This window comes from Scyliorhinus torazame, chromosome 3 (genome assembly GCF_047496885.1).
Source record: "Scyliorhinus torazame isolate Kashiwa2021f chromosome 3, sScyTor2.1, whole genome shotgun sequence".
Taxonomy (NCBI): Eukaryota; Metazoa; Chordata; class Chondrichthyes; order Carcharhiniformes; family Scyliorhinidae; genus Scyliorhinus; species Scyliorhinus torazame.
In genome coordinates, this window is record NC_092709.1 from 46,586,101 (window position 1) to 46,604,365 (window position 18,265).

The following is an 18,265-nucleotide window of genomic DNA, read 5'->3' on the forward strand; positions in this document are numbered from 1 at the left end:
TACAAACCCGTCCTAACCAGCAGCAAAGTCCCGTTCAAACCCCCTCAGTTCAGTCCAAGTCCTTGAGCCGTCTCGAAGAACTTTGGAATCATGCATAACTCTCAGCCTCGCCAGGGACACCATATTGAAACGCACGCCACTCTCATAAAGCGCTGAGTTCGCCCTGTTGAAGGCCACATGCCTCCTGGCCAAGTCTGCCGCGATCTCCTGATATATACGGATCCTGTTCCCTCCCCACCGCACCTCCCGATTCTCCTTGGCCCACTTCAGGACCCCCTCCTTCACCCGATAGCTATGAACACATAGTATCGCTGCTCGTGGTGGCTCATTCCCCCGTGGTTTCGCCCGGATGATCAGTGGGCCCCATCCAGCTCGATGGGAAGGGGGGGGGGCTGGTCCTCCTCCCCCATCAACTTTTACTGGTGGTGATTCAACCTAAGGATCATCACACCACAGGCAAGGGGCAAGGTTGAGAAGGCCTTATATAAGGTTGTATAACCTAGGTGAATAATTACAGTAAACGGCAATGCTAACAACGTTTACTGGGGTGTTATAATTTATTCCATCTCACCAAATATAACACAAAAGATGCATTTAGTATATTGTAAATTATGCTTCTATTAAAACTGATTTTGTAAAAATACTGACAAATAAAATATTTATTGATTTAAGGCTGCTTGAGGTCCAACGAAAACTAATGGCATTTGCCAACGAACTGGATTGAAATTAACTTTTCAAAACAAACTATTTGAACATTAATTTTTTCCTTAGGCTTGAAGATGCTAAATCTTAGCAATAAAGTGCATGTTACTCAGCAGTATATTCTTTTAAAATACAAACTCCATCAGACGGTATTAGTTGTTTTACACAGCGTATCCTATGAAAATAAAGTGCTTCGTTTTGACTTTTCATATACTGGTTAAAAACATTTGTCCCGAATGTGTTTTAAAAGATGTAATGAATATCACCAGATTTTGAAATGCAATAGCATTCAATCATTGGCATGCTGTTCATGGAGTCTCATTTCATACAAAATAATCCCATTTGAAAATGATCACATTCATAATATAAGTTCTTGTGTCCATAATGCAGACTTGGCATTGGAGAGCAGTCGTTGTATGATCCAGCTTGTGTGGCCAACATCAGGGAAGCATATGGCACAATCCTAACTTTCTCTGTACATCATCATTGCCCTTTTCAGCTGCTCATATGTCACAAACATTAGCACGTTCCAGCTCCCAAGGCGCAGATAAGAGGGAAGAAACCTACAAGAGAAATGAACATTTATAGTGAATGCAGAGTATTCAGCATGTAGTGGGAGAAAGAACGAGGATTAGTAATAAATGGCTGCTACAGGTCTCTCATTCACCAAGCATGATAAGGATAGAGATACTATGTTGGTATAATTTGAATTCATGGTTAATTGGATGCTTTTGGAACAATAATGTTGAATTTCCAAAATTATAGTGGTTAGCATTGCTGTCTCACAGGGATCCAAGTTCAATTTCGACCTTGGGTGACTGTGGAGTTTTTCTTTATAAATTTAGAGTGCCCAATTCATTTTTTTTTTCCAGTTAAGTGTCAATTTAGCATGGCCAATCCACCTACCCTGCACATCTTTGGGTTGTGGGGGAGAAACCCACGCAAACACAGGGGGAATGTGCAAACTCCAAATGGACAGTGACCCAGAGCTGGGATCGAACCTGGGACCTCGGTGCCTTGAGGCAGCAGGCTAACTACTGTGCCACTGTGTTGCCCGACTGTGTGGAGTTTATACGTTCTCCCCGTGTCTGCTTGGGTTTCCTCCGGGTGCTCCGGATTTCTCCCACAGTCCAAAGATGTGCAGGTTAGGTGGACTGACCATGATAAATTGCCCCTTAGCGTTCAAAGGTGTGTAGGTTAGGTGATCGGGCAGGGGAGTGGGCCTGAGTGGAGTGCCCTTTCGGAGGGTCAGTGCATACTTAATGGGCCGAATGGTCTCCTTCTGCACTGTAGGGATTCTATGACATGCAAGCTAAGTAAGAGTCCTTCTAAAATGAATGGATGAGGCAATAGAAAATAGGAGAAAGAAGCAAATATACAAAGCCTGCTGGCAAATAGAAATGAAACAATGCAGGGAGAAATGTAGCAAATTGCTAAAATAAATTAGAAAGAATAGTAGATATATGAAGAGGAACCTAGAAATGGGCCGAGATAAAAATATTAAATATGGTCTTGTATCTGGAAATCTGGCGCTTTCTCCAAAAAGGGTGGGGGGCCACCTTCAGCAGGAAGGGTCGGAAAATTCCAGTCTAAGTATTTTGAAAATTTCACAATTAAGATTGCTTTTAGGTGGCGACGTTAGAACTGTTGCTTCACAGCGGCAGGTATGCGGGTTCGATTCTTGGCTTGGGTTACTGTCTGTGTGGCGTCTGCACGTTCCCCCCATGTCTGCGTGGGTTTACTACGGATGCTCAGGTTTCCTCCCACAAGCCTCGAAAGACATGCTTGTTAGGTGAATTTGACATTCTGAATTCTCCCTCAACGTACCCGAACAGTGCCTTAGTGTGGCGACTAGGGGATTTTCACAGTAACTTCATTGCAGTGTTAATGTAAGTCTACTTGTGACACTAATAAAGATTATTATTATTAGATGTTTGTGACATAGAAATTATAGCACAGAAAGAAGTCATTCAGCTCAACTGATTTATATTGGTGTTTAAGATCCTCTCAGCATATCCTTGTTTTCCTTTCTCCTTCCTGTATTTTGCTTCCCCTTAAATACATCTATGCCAGTCACTTCAACTACTCCATGTGGTTGCAAATTCCCCATTCTAATATTTGACAGGGTAACGATGTTTCTCCTGAATTTCGCACTGGATTTATCAGTGGCTCTCACATTAATTTCCCCTAGTTTTGAATACTCTACAGCTGGAAACAGCTTCTCCTCATCTATCGTAAATTCCTTTTAGTGACCTCTAATAAGTCAGATCCTCAGCTTTCTATTTTCTAGTTAAAAGAGCCCCAGCTTGTTCAGCCTTTCTTAATAATTCAAATCTCTCATTTCCAGTATTGTCCTTGTAAATCCTTTTACACAGGCAGGGGCGTTAAGACTAACAGAACCATGGCAGATATGGGTGTTAAGTTATAGCACAGTCATGATTCAACTGTGATGTGGAGATGCCGGCATTGGACTGGGGTGAGCACAGTACGAAGTCTTATAACACCAGGTTAAAGTCCAACAGGTTTGTTTCATGATTCAACTGAACAGTGGAACAAGCTCAAGGACCTGAATGGTCTATTTCCGTACTTAGGTCCCTAATATTGTAAAGGATCAATTAGAGACGTTACATCTCAAAAACAGAAATTAGAAGACATATGGTTCATATAATACATATTTTGTAGATTATTTACCAGAGTTAATTTGAAAATGAAAAAATGAAAATCGCTTATTAAGTAGGCTTCAAATGAAGTTACTGTGAAAAGCCCCTAGTCGCCACATTCCGGCGCCTGCTCGGGGAGGCTGGTACGGGAATTTATTAATTTAGAATTTATAATTTATTAGTAGTGCTAACTTGTTACCCAATTCTTGTGCTCCAGCATCCTTGAGGATTTTCAAAGCTGAGTTGGCAGAGCTACTTGAGACATTGAGGGTCGCAAATCCCTTTGATCAGATGAAATACATTCTAAGGTACTGGTGGATACTAGGAGGTTATTTCAGGAGAATTATTCAGCATTTTTCAGATTTGGAGGGACTGGAAACAGGCAAAGTATTGATATTTCATATGGAAAGCAGACTGGTGGCATGGTGGCACTGTGGTTAGCACTGCTGCCTTACAACCCAGGGACCCAGGGTCAATTCCAACCTTGGGCGACTGCGTGGAGTTTGCACACCCTCTCCCTGTGCCCGCGTGGGTTTCCTCCGGGTGCTCTGGTTTCCTCCCATAATCCAAAGATGTGCAGGTTAGGTGGAGCGGCAATGCTAAATTGCCCCTTAGTGTCCAAAGATGTGCAGGTTAGGTAGGGTTACGGGGTTAGGGCAGGGGAGTGGGCCTAGGTAGAGTGCTCTTTCAGAGGGTCGGTGCAGACACAATGGGCCGAATGGCCTCTTTCTGCATTGTAGGGATGATTCTATGGTTCTAACTACCAAAAGAGAATAGGTCTATTATTCTGTAAATGATGAAAGGTTGGAAGGACCAGGCTGGAGAAATGTTTGTATAACAAAATCGTAAGAAACACCAGCATAGATTTAGAAGAGAACAATCCTGCCAACTAACCCTCCTATGCTTTATTTTGAATGTTAGAAAATTAACTAGTCTATCATTTATTTGAACTTTCAGTGAGTTATTCACCAAGTTCCACATGAAAGACTTCTAATGAAACTAAAATTCAACGTGATGTAAGAGAGAATATGGAATGAGATAAGAAACCTCTTAGAAAATAGGAAAGAAAGAATACTTAGACATGTAATATCAGGTGGGGTGTGGGTAGGGAGCTATGGATAGATCTAATCTGTGCAAGTGATTGGGATAGCATGTTAAAATTCTCATCTTTGAAGACAGCACGGTGGCGCAGTGCTTAGCATTGCTGCCTCACGGCGCCGAGGTCCCAGGTTCGATCCCGACTCTGGGTCACTGGAGTTTGCACATTCTCCCCGTGTTTGCGTGGGTTTCACCCCCACAACCCAAAGATGTGTAGGTTAGGTGGATTGACCACGCTAATTTGCCCCTTAATTGGAAAAAATAAATTGGATATTCTAAAAAAAAAATTTTTAATTCTCATCTTTGGAATTGGAAAAACTAGATTTGGATTTGAAATGTCTCTTGCTTTGCTTAAAACCAGAGTGAATTTTTAATGTGTAAATATTCCTCTGGTTTCTCAGCTGGTTAAACTGGCCAGTGGTTGAGCCAGAAAGTAGGGTTTCCCTGGTCTTGATCCCTCGCCTGTGCTGAGTTTATCTCAGCCAGGCCAACAGCAATGTTAGTCCAACTGGACCTCGATGCCTCCAGACTGGGAAGAGGAAAATTAGCCAGGGTTCCTACTCCTGAAGCTGACCAGCTGTTCCCGCTAGCACCAGGAACGGAGCTCTGGTATGGACAGGATCAGGTTCAGCTGCAATGCCTCCATGTTGAATCGCCTACAAAAACTCAGTGGTTACATTCACACGATCCTGTACAACTGGTCTCAATAAGGAAGGAAACAAAATCAGCAGATAAAGGGGGAAGAAAAGAACAATAACACGTAGATATACTTCACTGTCAATTAAGTTGAATCAAATGAAGTTACCCTTTGTAAAAGGCTGTTGGTCCTTCGCTAACCAGCATGGTCCAAGCACAATTCAGTGCACTTTTGTAGTGCCCAGGGGCAGAGTTCATGTATCTTGTCTTTACTACATCAACAGGAGAAGCTGCTACTGTCGCACAAAAGCCTGCACCAAAGGCTGAGATGAAGTGGCACGGAAAGGTATCTGAAAATTGCAACAAGATATTATCAATTTCTGAGTTTGTACCTGTCCAAGTGAAGGCATGAATTTATTTTCAACTTGTACCCCCATGTAAGCAATTGAAAGGAATTAAAGTCTTTCATAAGGATTTTATGGCATTGGAAATATACAAAATTATGTCTTTGTGAAAGCACATCATCACAAGTTCCAGCTCCAGACATGATGGACCAAATGGCCGACCTCTGCGCCATAACAATTCTGTGACTCTGTGAAATCGTAGTCAGCTAACTTCTATGTTTTGATGTAGAAATGTTATGACATATAGATTTGAATTTTTTGACACCTGAATAATTCAATCCACTGACTTCACATATAAGGACGATCTAAATATTACAGGGTAAGCATCCTTTATCCGAAATTCCAAAAACTGACAAATTCCAAAATTTGCATTTTTTAATCGATCTCCGCCGTGATTTCACGAATGGGAAATCCCACAAGGCTCCTGCACGATGCAAGTTCCCAATGCATAGTTCCCAACGCACACCGCACATGTTCAATTCCCAACGTTTCGCATATGTGAAGTTCACAACGCGTGCCGCACCTGCACAGTATATTCCGGTTATAACAGGTCCATTCTTAGTTCTTATTGTTCCATTATGAATCAAGGTTTCTTATTAATAAAATACCAGAAATCATGTATGTTTAAAAGAGCAACAACGTACATGCTCTTAAGCACAAGTTCTTTGCCTGAAAGAAAATTTTCTAAAAACCACGTCAATTAGTATCCCAATATGAGATTTATAGTCACAAGTCAGACAAACACATTTTCTTTGTTGCTTCATACTAAATATTATCTGTTTTGTTCCAGCTGGCACATTTGGGATTGGGTAGTGGGAATGGCCTCGAATCTGAAAGCAAATTTGGCTGGTAATATTGATGTGATATTAATTTTGTAGCACATCTAATGTTTAATTCCTTTTTACAGCAGTGCGAAAATGGGTTAAGTGTCAATTACAAGTAACACACGTAGCAATAAATAGGGAGTTAGGTGGCTGCTCTCAGTTCTACCTATGATAACATTCTCTTATCTATTATTTTATTAAACAGCGGAGACGTGCCTTTCCTTGTCTTTTTTCAGTATTTTAAATACACACCTTCTCCTGGTTTTATCCCAAAGATACTTATCTTTCCAAAGTGCCTAACTATGACTCTGCAAATTGCAAACATAGTACATACGAATTAGGAGCAGAAGTAGGCATTCAGCCCCTTGAGTCTGCTCCACCGTTCACATAAGAACATGTCTAATCTGATTGTAGCCTGAACTCCACATTCCACCTACCCACAATAACCTTTGACTCCCTTCTTAGTCAAGAATCTACCTACCTCTGTCTTAAAAATATTCAATGACTCTGCCTCCATTGATCTCCAGGAAAGAGACTTCCAAAGATTTACGATTCTCTAAGAAATATATTCTTCTTATCTCCATCTTAAATGGAAGACCTTTTCTTTTTAAACTGTATCCCATAGTTCTAGTCTCTACCTTAAGGGGAAATGTCCTCTCAGCATCTACCCTGTCAATTCCACTCAAGATCTTATATGTTTCAAGAAGATCACCTTCCAACCCTTACTGGTAAAATAACCTCCCTCAACTCAGGTATTAGTCAAATTATGCTGGGGGTTCCGTGCACATGTGCAGAATACAGTGTAAGGGCATTGAAGACTGAGCATTGACTCTACTTATGAGGCCAATATTGGAAAAATACCCGAGAGTGCGGTGGATGTTGGGACAGTGAGTAAATTTAAGGAGGAGTTGGACAGATTTTTAATTGGTAATGGATTGAAAGGTTATGGAGAACGAGCAGAATGGTGGCGTTAAGACCAGGAGGAGATCAGCCATGATCGAATGGCGGCGCAGACTCGATGGGCCAAATGGCTTAAATCTGCTCCTGTATCTTATGAACTTAAAAAAAAGGTGCGGCGTCTGCCTTACACCGCTTTCCCGATATTTTCTGTCAATCTGCCAAAACGTGTGCAGGCATACGCTGTTCATTTGTCACTAGTCTGGTGAAAGCTTTCATAGTTTCCGTTCCTTCAATTCAAATCCAAAATGTAGATTCATCTTTTTGATGTAATTAAGTAATGGCAGAATATCATTGAAATTTCTCAATGACCAGAACAATGATTACATCCTGAATTCCGCGTTAAATTTTGCGTTCAACAATTTTAGTCTATGATCTTTCTCCTCCATTTTACCTTCTTTTTTAGAGCCATAGAAAACCTACAGCACAGAAGGAGGTCATTCAACCCATCTTGTCCATGCTATCCCAAGGATACCCAGGTGCCCTTTCTAATCCCACCTTCCCACAACCGGTCCATAGCCTTGTAACTTACAGCACTTAAGATGCAGATCCAGGTACTTTAAAAAATAGTTGAGGGTCTCAGCCTCCACCACCAACTCAGGCAGCAAATTCCAAGCTCCCACTACTCTCTACATAAAAAAAGTTCTTCCTCATGTCCCCTCTACACCTTCTGCCAATTATCTTGAATCTGTGCCCCCTGCTTCTAGAATTCACCACCAAGGGAAACAATTTTATTTTGTCCCCTCTATCTCTTCCCCTCATAATTTTGTACACCTCAATCAAGTCACCCCTCAGCCTTCTTTGTTCCGAGGAAAATAACCTCAACCTATCCAATCTCTCCTGGTAGCTACACTTTCTAGTTCTGGTACCATTCTTGTAAACCTCCTCTGCACTCCATCCTTCCTGTAATGTGGTGACCAGAACTGCACACAATACTCTAGTTGTGGCCTCACCAGTGTTTTATACAATTCCAACATTATATCCTGATGCACGATCAATTACACAAAAACGAGAGTAGGATGTAATCGAGGCTTTATTACGCTGAGATGTGTGGCCTCCTACAGCAACTGACGAAATGGCTGCTGTACTGGGAGCACACATATTTATACTCCGCCTACTGGGCGGAACCAGCAGGCAGGGATCTACCCCCGTACCTGTAGTACAGGGGCCTTATCGTAAAGAACCTATATCAACATCCTATATCTACAATATATACATCAGTGGTGACTACCACATTCACCCCCTGTTAAAAAAAATGAGTCCGGCAGGGGTGGTGGAGAACTATATATAGAAAGTTGTGTTTTAAAAGTACAGATAATATTACAAATTCAGGCGGTCCGGTGCCTTGATCTGTCATTGAGAGCGCCGCAGTGCTGGTGGCGACTCCGGCGGCAGCTTGGTCTTCGGTGACTCCGGGAGCGTGTCGAAATCCTCTTCATTCCCAGGTGTGAGCAAGGGGAGGACGGATTGTCCCGGGGCGGGGGCTGCGGTGGGGTGCGCCAGGGGAGGGGTGGGTGGCGCCGGGGCGGGGGGGGTGAGGAACCAGCTGGTGCCAGGTCCCTGAGGGCAACTATGTCTTGGCGGCCGTCAGGTACGCTACGTAGGCGTACTGCGGATTGGCGTGAAGTAGCTGTACCCTCACAACCAACGGGTCCGTCTTGTGGAGCCGCACGTGCTTGTGGAGGAGAACGGCTCCTGGAGCTGCCAGCCATGTCGGGAGCGAAACCCCGGAGGTGGACTTCCTAGGGAAGGCAAAGAGACGTTCATGGGGGGGTTTCATTAGTCACGGTGCACAGGAGCGACCGAATGGAGTGAAGTGCGTCGGGGAGGACCTCCTGCCAGCGGGAGGCCGGGAGATTTCTGGACCGTGGGGCCAGCTGGATGGCCCTCCAGACCATCCCATTCTCCCGCTCCACCTGCCCGTTTCCCCGGGGGTTGTAGCTGGTCGCGCTGCTCGAGGCAATGCCCCTGTTGAGCAGGTACTGGCGCAGCTCATCGCTCATGAATGAGGATCCCCGGTCGCTGTAGACGTAGGCGGCGGAACCGAACAGAGCGAAGATGGTGTTGAGGGCTTTGATGATGGTGGCAGACGTCATGTCGGGGCATGGGACGGCAAAGGGGAATCGAGAATATTCATCAACCACACTGAGAAAGTACGTGTTACGGTCGGTGGAGGGGAGGGGCCCTTTGAAGTCCACGCTGAGGCGTTCAAAGGGGCGGGAAGCCTTCACCAGGCACACACGGTTTGGCCAGTAGAAGTGCAGTTTACATTCTGCGCAGACCTGGCAGTCTCTGGTGATCGCCCTGACTTCCTCGATGGAGTAGGGCAGGTTGCGGGCCTTGATGAAATGGTAAAAACGTGTGACCCCTGGGTGATAGAGGTTGTCGTGCAGGGTCTGGAGTCGGTCCACTTGTGTGTTGGCACATGTACCTCGGGATAGGGCATCGGGGGGCTCATTGAGCTTACCGGGGCAACACAAAATATCGTACTTGTAGGTGGAGAGCTCGATCCTCCACCTCAAGATTTTATCGTTTTTGATCTTACCCCGCTGAGTGTTATTAAACATGAAGGCAACCGACCGTTGGTCAGTGAGGAGAGTGAATCTCCTGCCAGCCAGGTAATGCCTCCAATGCCGCACAGCTTCAACGATGGCTTGGGCCTCTTTTTCGATGGAGGAGTGCCGAATTTCGGAGGCATGGAGGGTGCGGAAAAAGAATGCCACGGTTGAGGGTGGCGGGCAGAGCGACGTCTGATGCATCGCTCTCGATTTGGAAGGGGAGCGTCTCGTCGACCGCGTGCATCGCAGCCTTGGCGATGTCGGCCTTGATAAAGTTAAAGGCCTGGTGAGCCTCGGCCATCAGAGGAAAAACAGTGGATTGAATGAGTGGGCGGGCCTTGCCCGCATAGTTTAGGACCCACTGGCCGTAATACGAAAAGAACCCCAGGCAACGTTTGAGGGCATTGGGGCAGTGGGGGAGGGAGAGTTCCATGAGGGGGAGCATGCGATCGGGGTCGGGCCCCAGAACTCCGTTCTGGACCACATAGCCGAGGATGGCTAAGCGGTTCAAGCTGAACACGCACTTCTCCTTGTTATACGTGAGGTTGAGGAGAGTGACGGTGTGGAGAAATTTGGCAAGGTTGGCGTCATGGTCCTGCTGATCGTGGCCGCAGATGATGATGTTATCCAGGTACGGGAAAGTGGCCCGCAGCCCGTACAGGTCAACCATTCGGTCCATCCCCCGTTGGAAGATCGAGACCCTGTTGGTGATGCCGAAGGGAACCCTAGGAAATTGGTAAAGGCGGCCATCTGCCTCGAACGCAGTGTATTGGCAGTCCACCTTGCGGATGGGGAGCTGGTGGTAGGCCGATTTCAGGTCTACTGTCGAGAAGACCCGGTACTGTGCAATCTGATTGACCATATCAGATATGCGTGGGAGGGGGTACACATCGAGCTGTGTGTACCAATTGATGGTCTGACTGTAGTCAACGGCCATCCTGTTTTTCTCCCCAGTTTTGACCACTACCACTTGGGCTCTCCAGGGGCTGTTGCTGGCCTTGATAATGCCTTCCTGAAGCAGCCGCTGGACTTCAGACCTGATGAAGGTCCTGTCCTGGGCGCTGTACCATCTGCTCTTGGTGGCGACGGGTTTGCAATCCGGGGCTAGGTTTGCAAAAAGGGATGGTGGGTCGACCTTAAGGGTCGCGAGGCCACACACAGTAAGAGGTAGTAGGGGCCCGCCGAATTTCAGGGTTAGGCTCTGGAGGTTGCACTGGAAGTCCAGGCCAAATCGCAAGGCAGCACAGAGGTTGGGGAGGACGTAGAGGCGGAAGCCGCTGAACTCCACGCCCTGGACAGTGAGAGTGGCGATGCAGTACCCCCCCATTCGCCATGGAGTGGGACCCGGAGGCCGGGGAGATTCTCTGGTTAGCGGGTTGTACCGCGAGGGAGCAGCGCCTTACTGTATCGGGGTGAATGAAGCTCTCAGTGCTCCCGGCAGGCAGGAGGTCTCGTGCCCGTTGACCTTCACTTTAGTTGAAGCAGTCGCGAGGTTGTGGGTCGAGACTGGTCAATCGTGACCGAGGCGAGACGCAGGTGGTTGTTAGCGGTTGCAAGCGATGAGCGGCCGGATGAGGTGCCCGACGGGCATGGGTCCTGAGTCGGGTAAGATGGCGGTGCCCACGGGCCGCACGTGCCGTGGGGGAAGCAAGATGGCGGCGCCCGTTGGTCCTGAGAGGAACAAAATGGCGGCGCCCACAGGCCGCACGTGTTGCGAGTCAGGCAAGATGGCGGTGTCCACTGGCCGCACATGGTCCTAGGAGGGGAAGATGGCGGCGCCCACTGGCTGCACGTGGGGGATGCCGGGACAATAGTGGGATTGAGCAGGCCTGGCACACTGTAGCGAAATGTCCCTTCTTGCCACAGGCCTTGCAGAGGGTGCTCCGCGCCGGGCAGCACTTTCGGGGGTGTTTTGACTGCCCACAAAAGTAGCATTTGGGCCCCGCTGGGTTGGTTGGCTGCCGCGCAGCACAGGCGTGGGATTGGCTGAGGGCGGTCGCTCATGGGGTCCATGATGGGGCGGCCGTCTGCGGAGTCCACGATGCACGGTGGATGTGGGCCACACGGTCAGGGGCATAGGCCTAAATGTTGAGTGATGCGACCGTAAGTGAAAGCGCTAGTTTTTTAGTTGCCGCAAGGTCAAGCGTGGCCCCCTCTAAGAGGCGCTCACGGATGTAGTCAGACTCTATGCCCGTAACAAATGCGTCTCTCATTAGCAAATTCGAGTGTTCCGTGGCCAAAATGTCCTGACAGTCACAGTCTCTAACTAGGGGGAGCAGGGCACGCCAGAATTCTTCCATCGACTCACCGGGCAGTTGACGCCGCGTGGAGAGAAGGTGCCTGGCGTAGAGTGTGTTCGTCCGCTGAGCGTAGTTTTCCTTCAGTAACGCCATGGCCTCTGTGTAGGTCGGTGGGTCCTGGACAAGTGGAAAGACGTTGGAACTCAGCCGCGTGTAAAGGATCTGGAGCTTCTGTGCTTCTGGAATTTCGTCTGGAGCAGACCCGATGTACGCTTGAAAACAGGCTAGCCATGGTTCAAAGTCCTTTTTGGCGTTGTCTGCTTGCGGATGCAGCTGCAGGCGATCCGGCTTGATGCGGAGGTCCATCTTCTGAAAAACTCAGTGTAATAAATTGATGCACGATCAATTACTCAAAGACGAGAGTAGGATGTAATCAAGGCTTTATTACACTGAGATATGTACAGCAGCTGACGAAATGGCTGTTGTACTGGGAGCACACATATTTATACTCCGCCTACTGGGCGGAACCAGCAGGCAGGGATCTACCCCCGTACCTGTAGTACAGGGGCCTTACCGTAAAGCACCTATATCAACATCCTATATATACAATATATACATCAGTGGTGACTACCACATATCCTTACTTTTATATTCTATAGCTCTTAATATCAAACATGTTTTTATTTCTACGCAAAAACCCTCCCTCCCCTAACGGGCCATCTATTCTTAGGTTTTGGTACATCTTTGTTGCAATCTTTCCCAGCTCCTACTAATCACTGTTCCACCCTCTTTTATTTATAATCCCTTTTCTTCCTCTCTTTAGTTCTGAGAGAGGATCCTGTGGACTCGAAATGTTAACTCTGTTTTCTCTCCCTAAGGATGCTGCCAGACCTGCTAAGCTTTTCCATCTTTCTCAGTTTCTATTTCAGATTCCAGCTTCTGCAGTATTTTGCTATTTTAGCATTAAAGTGGGTTCACTATGACAATAGGGGTAGATAGACGGCACTTTTTCCCAAAGTTACTACCCATGGTAAAATTAGTCAACTCACATCCGAGCCCAACACTTTCTTCCTGATTCAGTTTGCCAGGTGCCAAGCCCATTACGATGTGACACAAAAAGCATGTTTATCTTTGTCTATATAGAACACAGTGAGAAGCAAAAACGGATCTGAGATTGTGGTTGCCAAGAGGGCCAAGACTGTTAGCCCACCTGTTAACAGTTTTTTCCTCAGAATGGTCTCTTTAATGATGTCGTAGGTTACGAGCTCTGAACAGTTGACAATGGCATTTCGAGTAATGTTGGGAAATGTTCCTATAAGCAATGACAAACAAGGTGCGATTAATGTAGCAGAAACGTCACTGAATTTGTGATGAGACAGTAGGATCAATGCTGCACACTACCTTTCCAAAGCCCTCGAACTCCTTCATCTTTTGCTATCGATTTATAGGCCTGGAAGGTGCCATTGTATCGTTTTGGAGCACCCCAGAGGTTCCTTTGCGCCTGAAAACGAACTTTAACCACATCCGTCGGCTGAGCCAGTATTACTGCCAGTCCTCCCGTAGTACACCCTGCGAGGAGGCGGGTCATCATACTGGCATCTATGAGAGAGATGGCATTACATCAGTATTTCACATATTACGCCAAAACCATACTATGTAAAAAAAAACATCTTTCATTCCAAATTGTTTTATGGTAAATATTTGTGTTATTCAACAGATATCGTTCTGTAGCAGGGTCATTTGGACTCAGAACGTTAACCCGGATTCTCTCCACAGATGCTGTCAGATCTGCTAGGCTTATGCAGCATTTTCTGTTTTTATTTCAGATTTCCAACAGCCACAGTATTTTGCTTTTATATAATGTCCAGTTGTCAATAATCCATGCATTTATTGAAGCATCACTGAACTGGAGGAACAGGCATTTCTTATTCTTCCTGATTCCCCGGCCTGGCATTTCGAGGGTAACCCAATGATGCGTTGGGGAAATCCCCCTCGGAAATTCCCACCTAAGGGTTTCCCCGGCAATTGGCCAGAAGCGCTCAGGAAGCGGCAACTACCTCTGGACAATTGCGCTGGGCTGGGAACCATCTGACCGAAGTGATTTATAAATCGCTAACTTTGGATGGTTCTGCCAGTTGTACCCTGATACTCTGAAAAAGTTGAGAGGGGGAAAAAAAAACTTCGAAACCCAGAGTAACTAGTTTTAAAAAAACAGACCCAGCCTCGCACATGACACCCCAGACACACAGGACCGCCCCCCCCCCCTCCCCCAACACACACACACCACCACCACCACCTTCAGCCTAGGTGAGGAAAGTTGGACGAGACATCAGCCTGGGCAAATCCGTCGAGAGTGGCAATCCGCCTGAGATTGACACCCTGGGGGGGGGGGGGGGGGGGGGGAGCGATCCTGAAGACAACAACTGCATTTCTTTCTTTGCAGGATATTGACTTCTAAACCGGCCCTTGTCTCACACAACACATTCGCTGCACCATCCTCGAATTACTTGCACACTGCAAACATGTGTTTAACTGATGCTGCCGCCGGTCAGTCAGTACTCACGGTCACTCCCTCTGGTGTAAAATTGTTTCACAGAGTCATAGAGACCGATTCTTATTGAAGCGAAGCTCATCTGCCTCTGCAGTCCGGCCACCAGCCCGTTGTACAAACTCCTCGCTCCCTCCGTTTTGATTATTGTGCTGACTGTCCCCCAAACGCCGCGGTATTTGATACTTTTGGCAATTCCGGCCCCCGGGGACCCTGTGGTCTCTCCTTGAACCTAAACCACAAAGCTGAGTTTAATCTCGGGGCCACAAGAAAATCTTCCAAAAATAGAAGCGAGCAGAACTGATGCACGTTTCGACTCTTTTTTAACTCTCAATAATGTGAAATTCCTTCACTTTTGATTCTCTTCAAAATATATATTCACGTGTTCAGTCTTTTAACCAAACATATTGTACAGTTGGTGGAAACACCGGGTTTCAGAATATAGTTGAGGGAGAACAGGACTAATTATTCTGGGGTTGCTCCCCGGTCGTTACCTGCAATCTGACTTTAGCTGTGTCGAGGGGAAATGTGATGAGGTCAGCGATGCAGGCCGCTGTGCCCGCGCTCAGGAACCGCACCCCAGGCGTTGGGGGAATGCTTGAAGGTTTTAGCCCAACCATCTTGGCTACAGTCTTTGCAAAGTGCTAGAAAGAAATAATGCAATCATATTGTTGACGGTGCCGCTCAGGTAGCAATTCTCTTAATTTAGATGATCCGTATAATAGTGTATTTTGTTCATTATTTGCTACAAATTCTTTTTTAACATTTATGAACAGACTCTGCCCCATTTCACATTGTGCCATGCCATTTTTTGCTGCTCTATTGACGCTTATGGGATTTACCACAAATGCACAATCCTGTCCCATGATGGTCTCCGGCACCTTATTTTCTCTACTAGTAGCCTGCACCACCCCATTCCCAACCCCATCTCTTTTCCTGAAAAAATAGGTGTATGCTGGAGTCTGGTTCCACAATCTCAGCCACCTCCTTCACACAGTGAACGCACGCAAGCTACTCAACCAAAGGCACCATCAACTCAAGTCTACATTGGTCTTTGTCAATGTCCCCACGTGCAAACTTTCTAGCTGGAGCCACTGATTGGATAGTGATCAAGACCCTATGTACCTATGTATTGGGCTCAAATGCAACCCTGGCTAAGAATGGAGATCCAGCTTGACAGTTCGCAGTCCACACCAGGCATTGACTTGGCTCGTCAGATCACCCGGAGTTCATTATTAGCTTGTCAATCGTTTGCAACTAATTCTATGTCCATGAGGGCATTTTTACCCACACGCTACTTAGACATTGGTAAGAAAAAACATTACTGGGAATTGAAAAACCTATCAGTCAACATCAAGAAGTGCAATACACACATTGTACAATTGTTTATATCTTAGTGGAAGCTAAGATGAGAAATATCTGACTAGTGCGATGAAACTTCTCAACATTACCTTCAGTGGGGGTGTACTTGCTTGCACTGTTCAATAAAGAGTAATCCTCTGAGGAATCCCTCTCCCATATCGTCTTTTCTTGGAATGACCAGGACTTTGTGTCGTTGCTCAATTTGTAACAGCTCTGGGCATTCCGTTCTTTTTATAACCCAATGATGCAGCCAAAGTACAGGCACGGTTGGGCGTTCCTAAACAGGAGGTGTGGGCAGATTACCTGCACACGCACTATTTGTCTATTTTTAAGCGTTGCGGCGCTATTTCATCAAATACACTCACAAGAAGTTTGGCTGCAATTTGTAATTCTAACCTTCACCCCGTTGCACATTTACCTATGTACCCCGGGACATGGCTCCATAAAAGAACACACTCCAGCAGAAAAAAGCGTGTGATTATGGGGCCGTTGCATGACGCACAGGGATGAACGTGACATGCTTTATGTTGCCAGTAAACATTTTCTGTGAGCATTGTTGCTGAGAATGAGAACCCCAAAACAATTTAAATTGGGAGGACTTGGCAATCGGTCAACATTTTGCAAAAGGTGGAAAGGTTTTTTTTTTCGTAGACCCGCGCAAAAATGGTTCACTGCAGCCAAGGAAGAACCGCAACTCTTGATTTGTCAGCAATAACCAATCTTCGCATGGCACTAAGAACATTGAGATAAGTTATCTTAAACATGTTTATGGTCTGTCCGCCTGTTTCTTTCACCTGATAGTTATTGCCGTGCAATAAAACATGCCACAAAACATGCTTAAAGTTAAAGTAGAGTTGTCCCCGCTGCACATTAAAGTTGCAACGAGAGGGAGAACGGGCCAACTGGAAGCCATACGGAAGAAACGATGCAAAGGAAAATAACGAAACATGGAGCCAACATTTCCAATCTTGTGGCATGTTGTGCACCAGTTTTCTGCATTGGCTTCAGGTGCACTGGCGATTGGATTGACTGGGTGACTCCCTCGGTGACGCCCGCACTCGCTCACTCTGCGTCGCCAGCCTTTTGTTGCCATTCGGGCGGGAGAGGAGGGGGCTCGAACCGGCAGAGCCAGTAGCAGAGGAGTGCTCCGAGAGGCCGGCTCCAGGGCAGCCAGTAACCAAGGGGGCCTGGCCCAGGACGGCCAATAGACAAGAGGGGTCGCGTTGACGCTCCTCGCCTGAAGGTTCAAAGCGCTGGTGGAACAGCTGAGCGCTGACCTGACACTGTAAACCCTGGGTGAGAGCTGGTCAAGGGCTTCCAGAGAGGTCAGTTCAGTCCCAAGTCAGATGCATTGCCTGCGCTTGCAGAATACGATTATGCAATCAAAGCAAAGACTTCTAGCCACAACTTTGGAGCAAGATTGTGCGTAGTCCCGAATCGCAACATCTCGGTGAAGGTAGAGATGGAAGTTGGCTGTGAAAAGCAGACGACAAATCTGATGCATTCAGCCTGCCTCATTTTGCCGTCACTTAAAGTCACGGGTCGGCAACTGAAAGATTGTTGAATCGCTGGCCGGTTATAACCTTGAACATATTTCTTTTACCGCCCTGCTCAGTCAATTTACCTAACTCCCAGGTTAAAATTCAGCTTAATACCGTGCATTACAGTGACAGAGTAACAGAGAGAAAACAAGAATAACCCCTATGCCCAGCTCACCAGGCTTACTTTACAGGGCATAACAGATGAGCTGTTTTAAAAAGTACAGCTGGTGGCACTCTCCAAGGAAATTACTACAATACCAACCAGAAATAAAACAATAAAGTCTAGTTTCTAATTGGATTGGATTTGTTTATTGTCACGTGTACCAAAGTACAGTGAAAAACATTTTTCTGCGAGCAGCTCAAACAGATCATTGAAAAGAAATCACATGAAAAAAAAACTTAATAGGGCAACACAAGGTACATAATGTAAATACACAGGCACCAGTGTTGTGTTATGTAATTTGGAATAACACAAGCTGCCACTTGATGCAGTTTTGAGTAAAAGATGCTCCAGACTTTGAAGTGAGTTCAATGTGTTTTATTGAACTATTAGCACAGTTCTCAATGAATTCGACTCTCTGCTAATCTAAATGTAGTAACTCAGTCTAACTGAACCAGCCTTGCTCTAAGCCACGTGCTGGGGTGTGATGCTGAGGATACACCCTGTCTCACTCTGTAGATGTTGGTCTGTGGAAAGAGGCGGGGGTGTGAGTGCCTCATCCCTTTTATAGTGAG

The 18,265-nt window shown here is 46.4% G+C and overlaps 1 protein-coding gene across 2 annotated transcripts; it reads right to left on the reverse strand.

Annotated features, from left to right (window-relative positions):
• Positions 1-538: 538 nt before the first annotated feature.
• On the reverse strand, positions 539-16,981 carry ucp1 (uncoupling protein 1). 2 transcript variants are annotated; one of them, XM_072495622.1, is made up of 7 exons: positions 16,784-16,981; positions 15,122-15,271; positions 14,643-14,859; positions 13,481-13,678; positions 13,290-13,391; positions 5,266-5,446; positions 539-1,265 (listed from the first exon to the last, which is right to left on the reverse strand). In XM_072495622.1, exons 1-7 carry the CDS (start codon positions 16,964-16,966, stop codon positions 1,166-1,168), a joined length of 1,131 nt encoding a protein of 376 aa, XP_072351723.1. In that variant the 5' UTR covers positions 16,967-16,981; the 3' UTR covers positions 539-1,165. The 2 variants fall into 2 exon arrangements, with proteins under 2 accessions (XP_072351723.1, XP_072351724.1); XM_072495623.1 differs by lacking the exon at positions 16,784-16,981 and adding an exon at positions 16,079-16,240.
• Between the last annotated feature and the right edge of the window lie 1,284 nt (positions 16,982-18,265).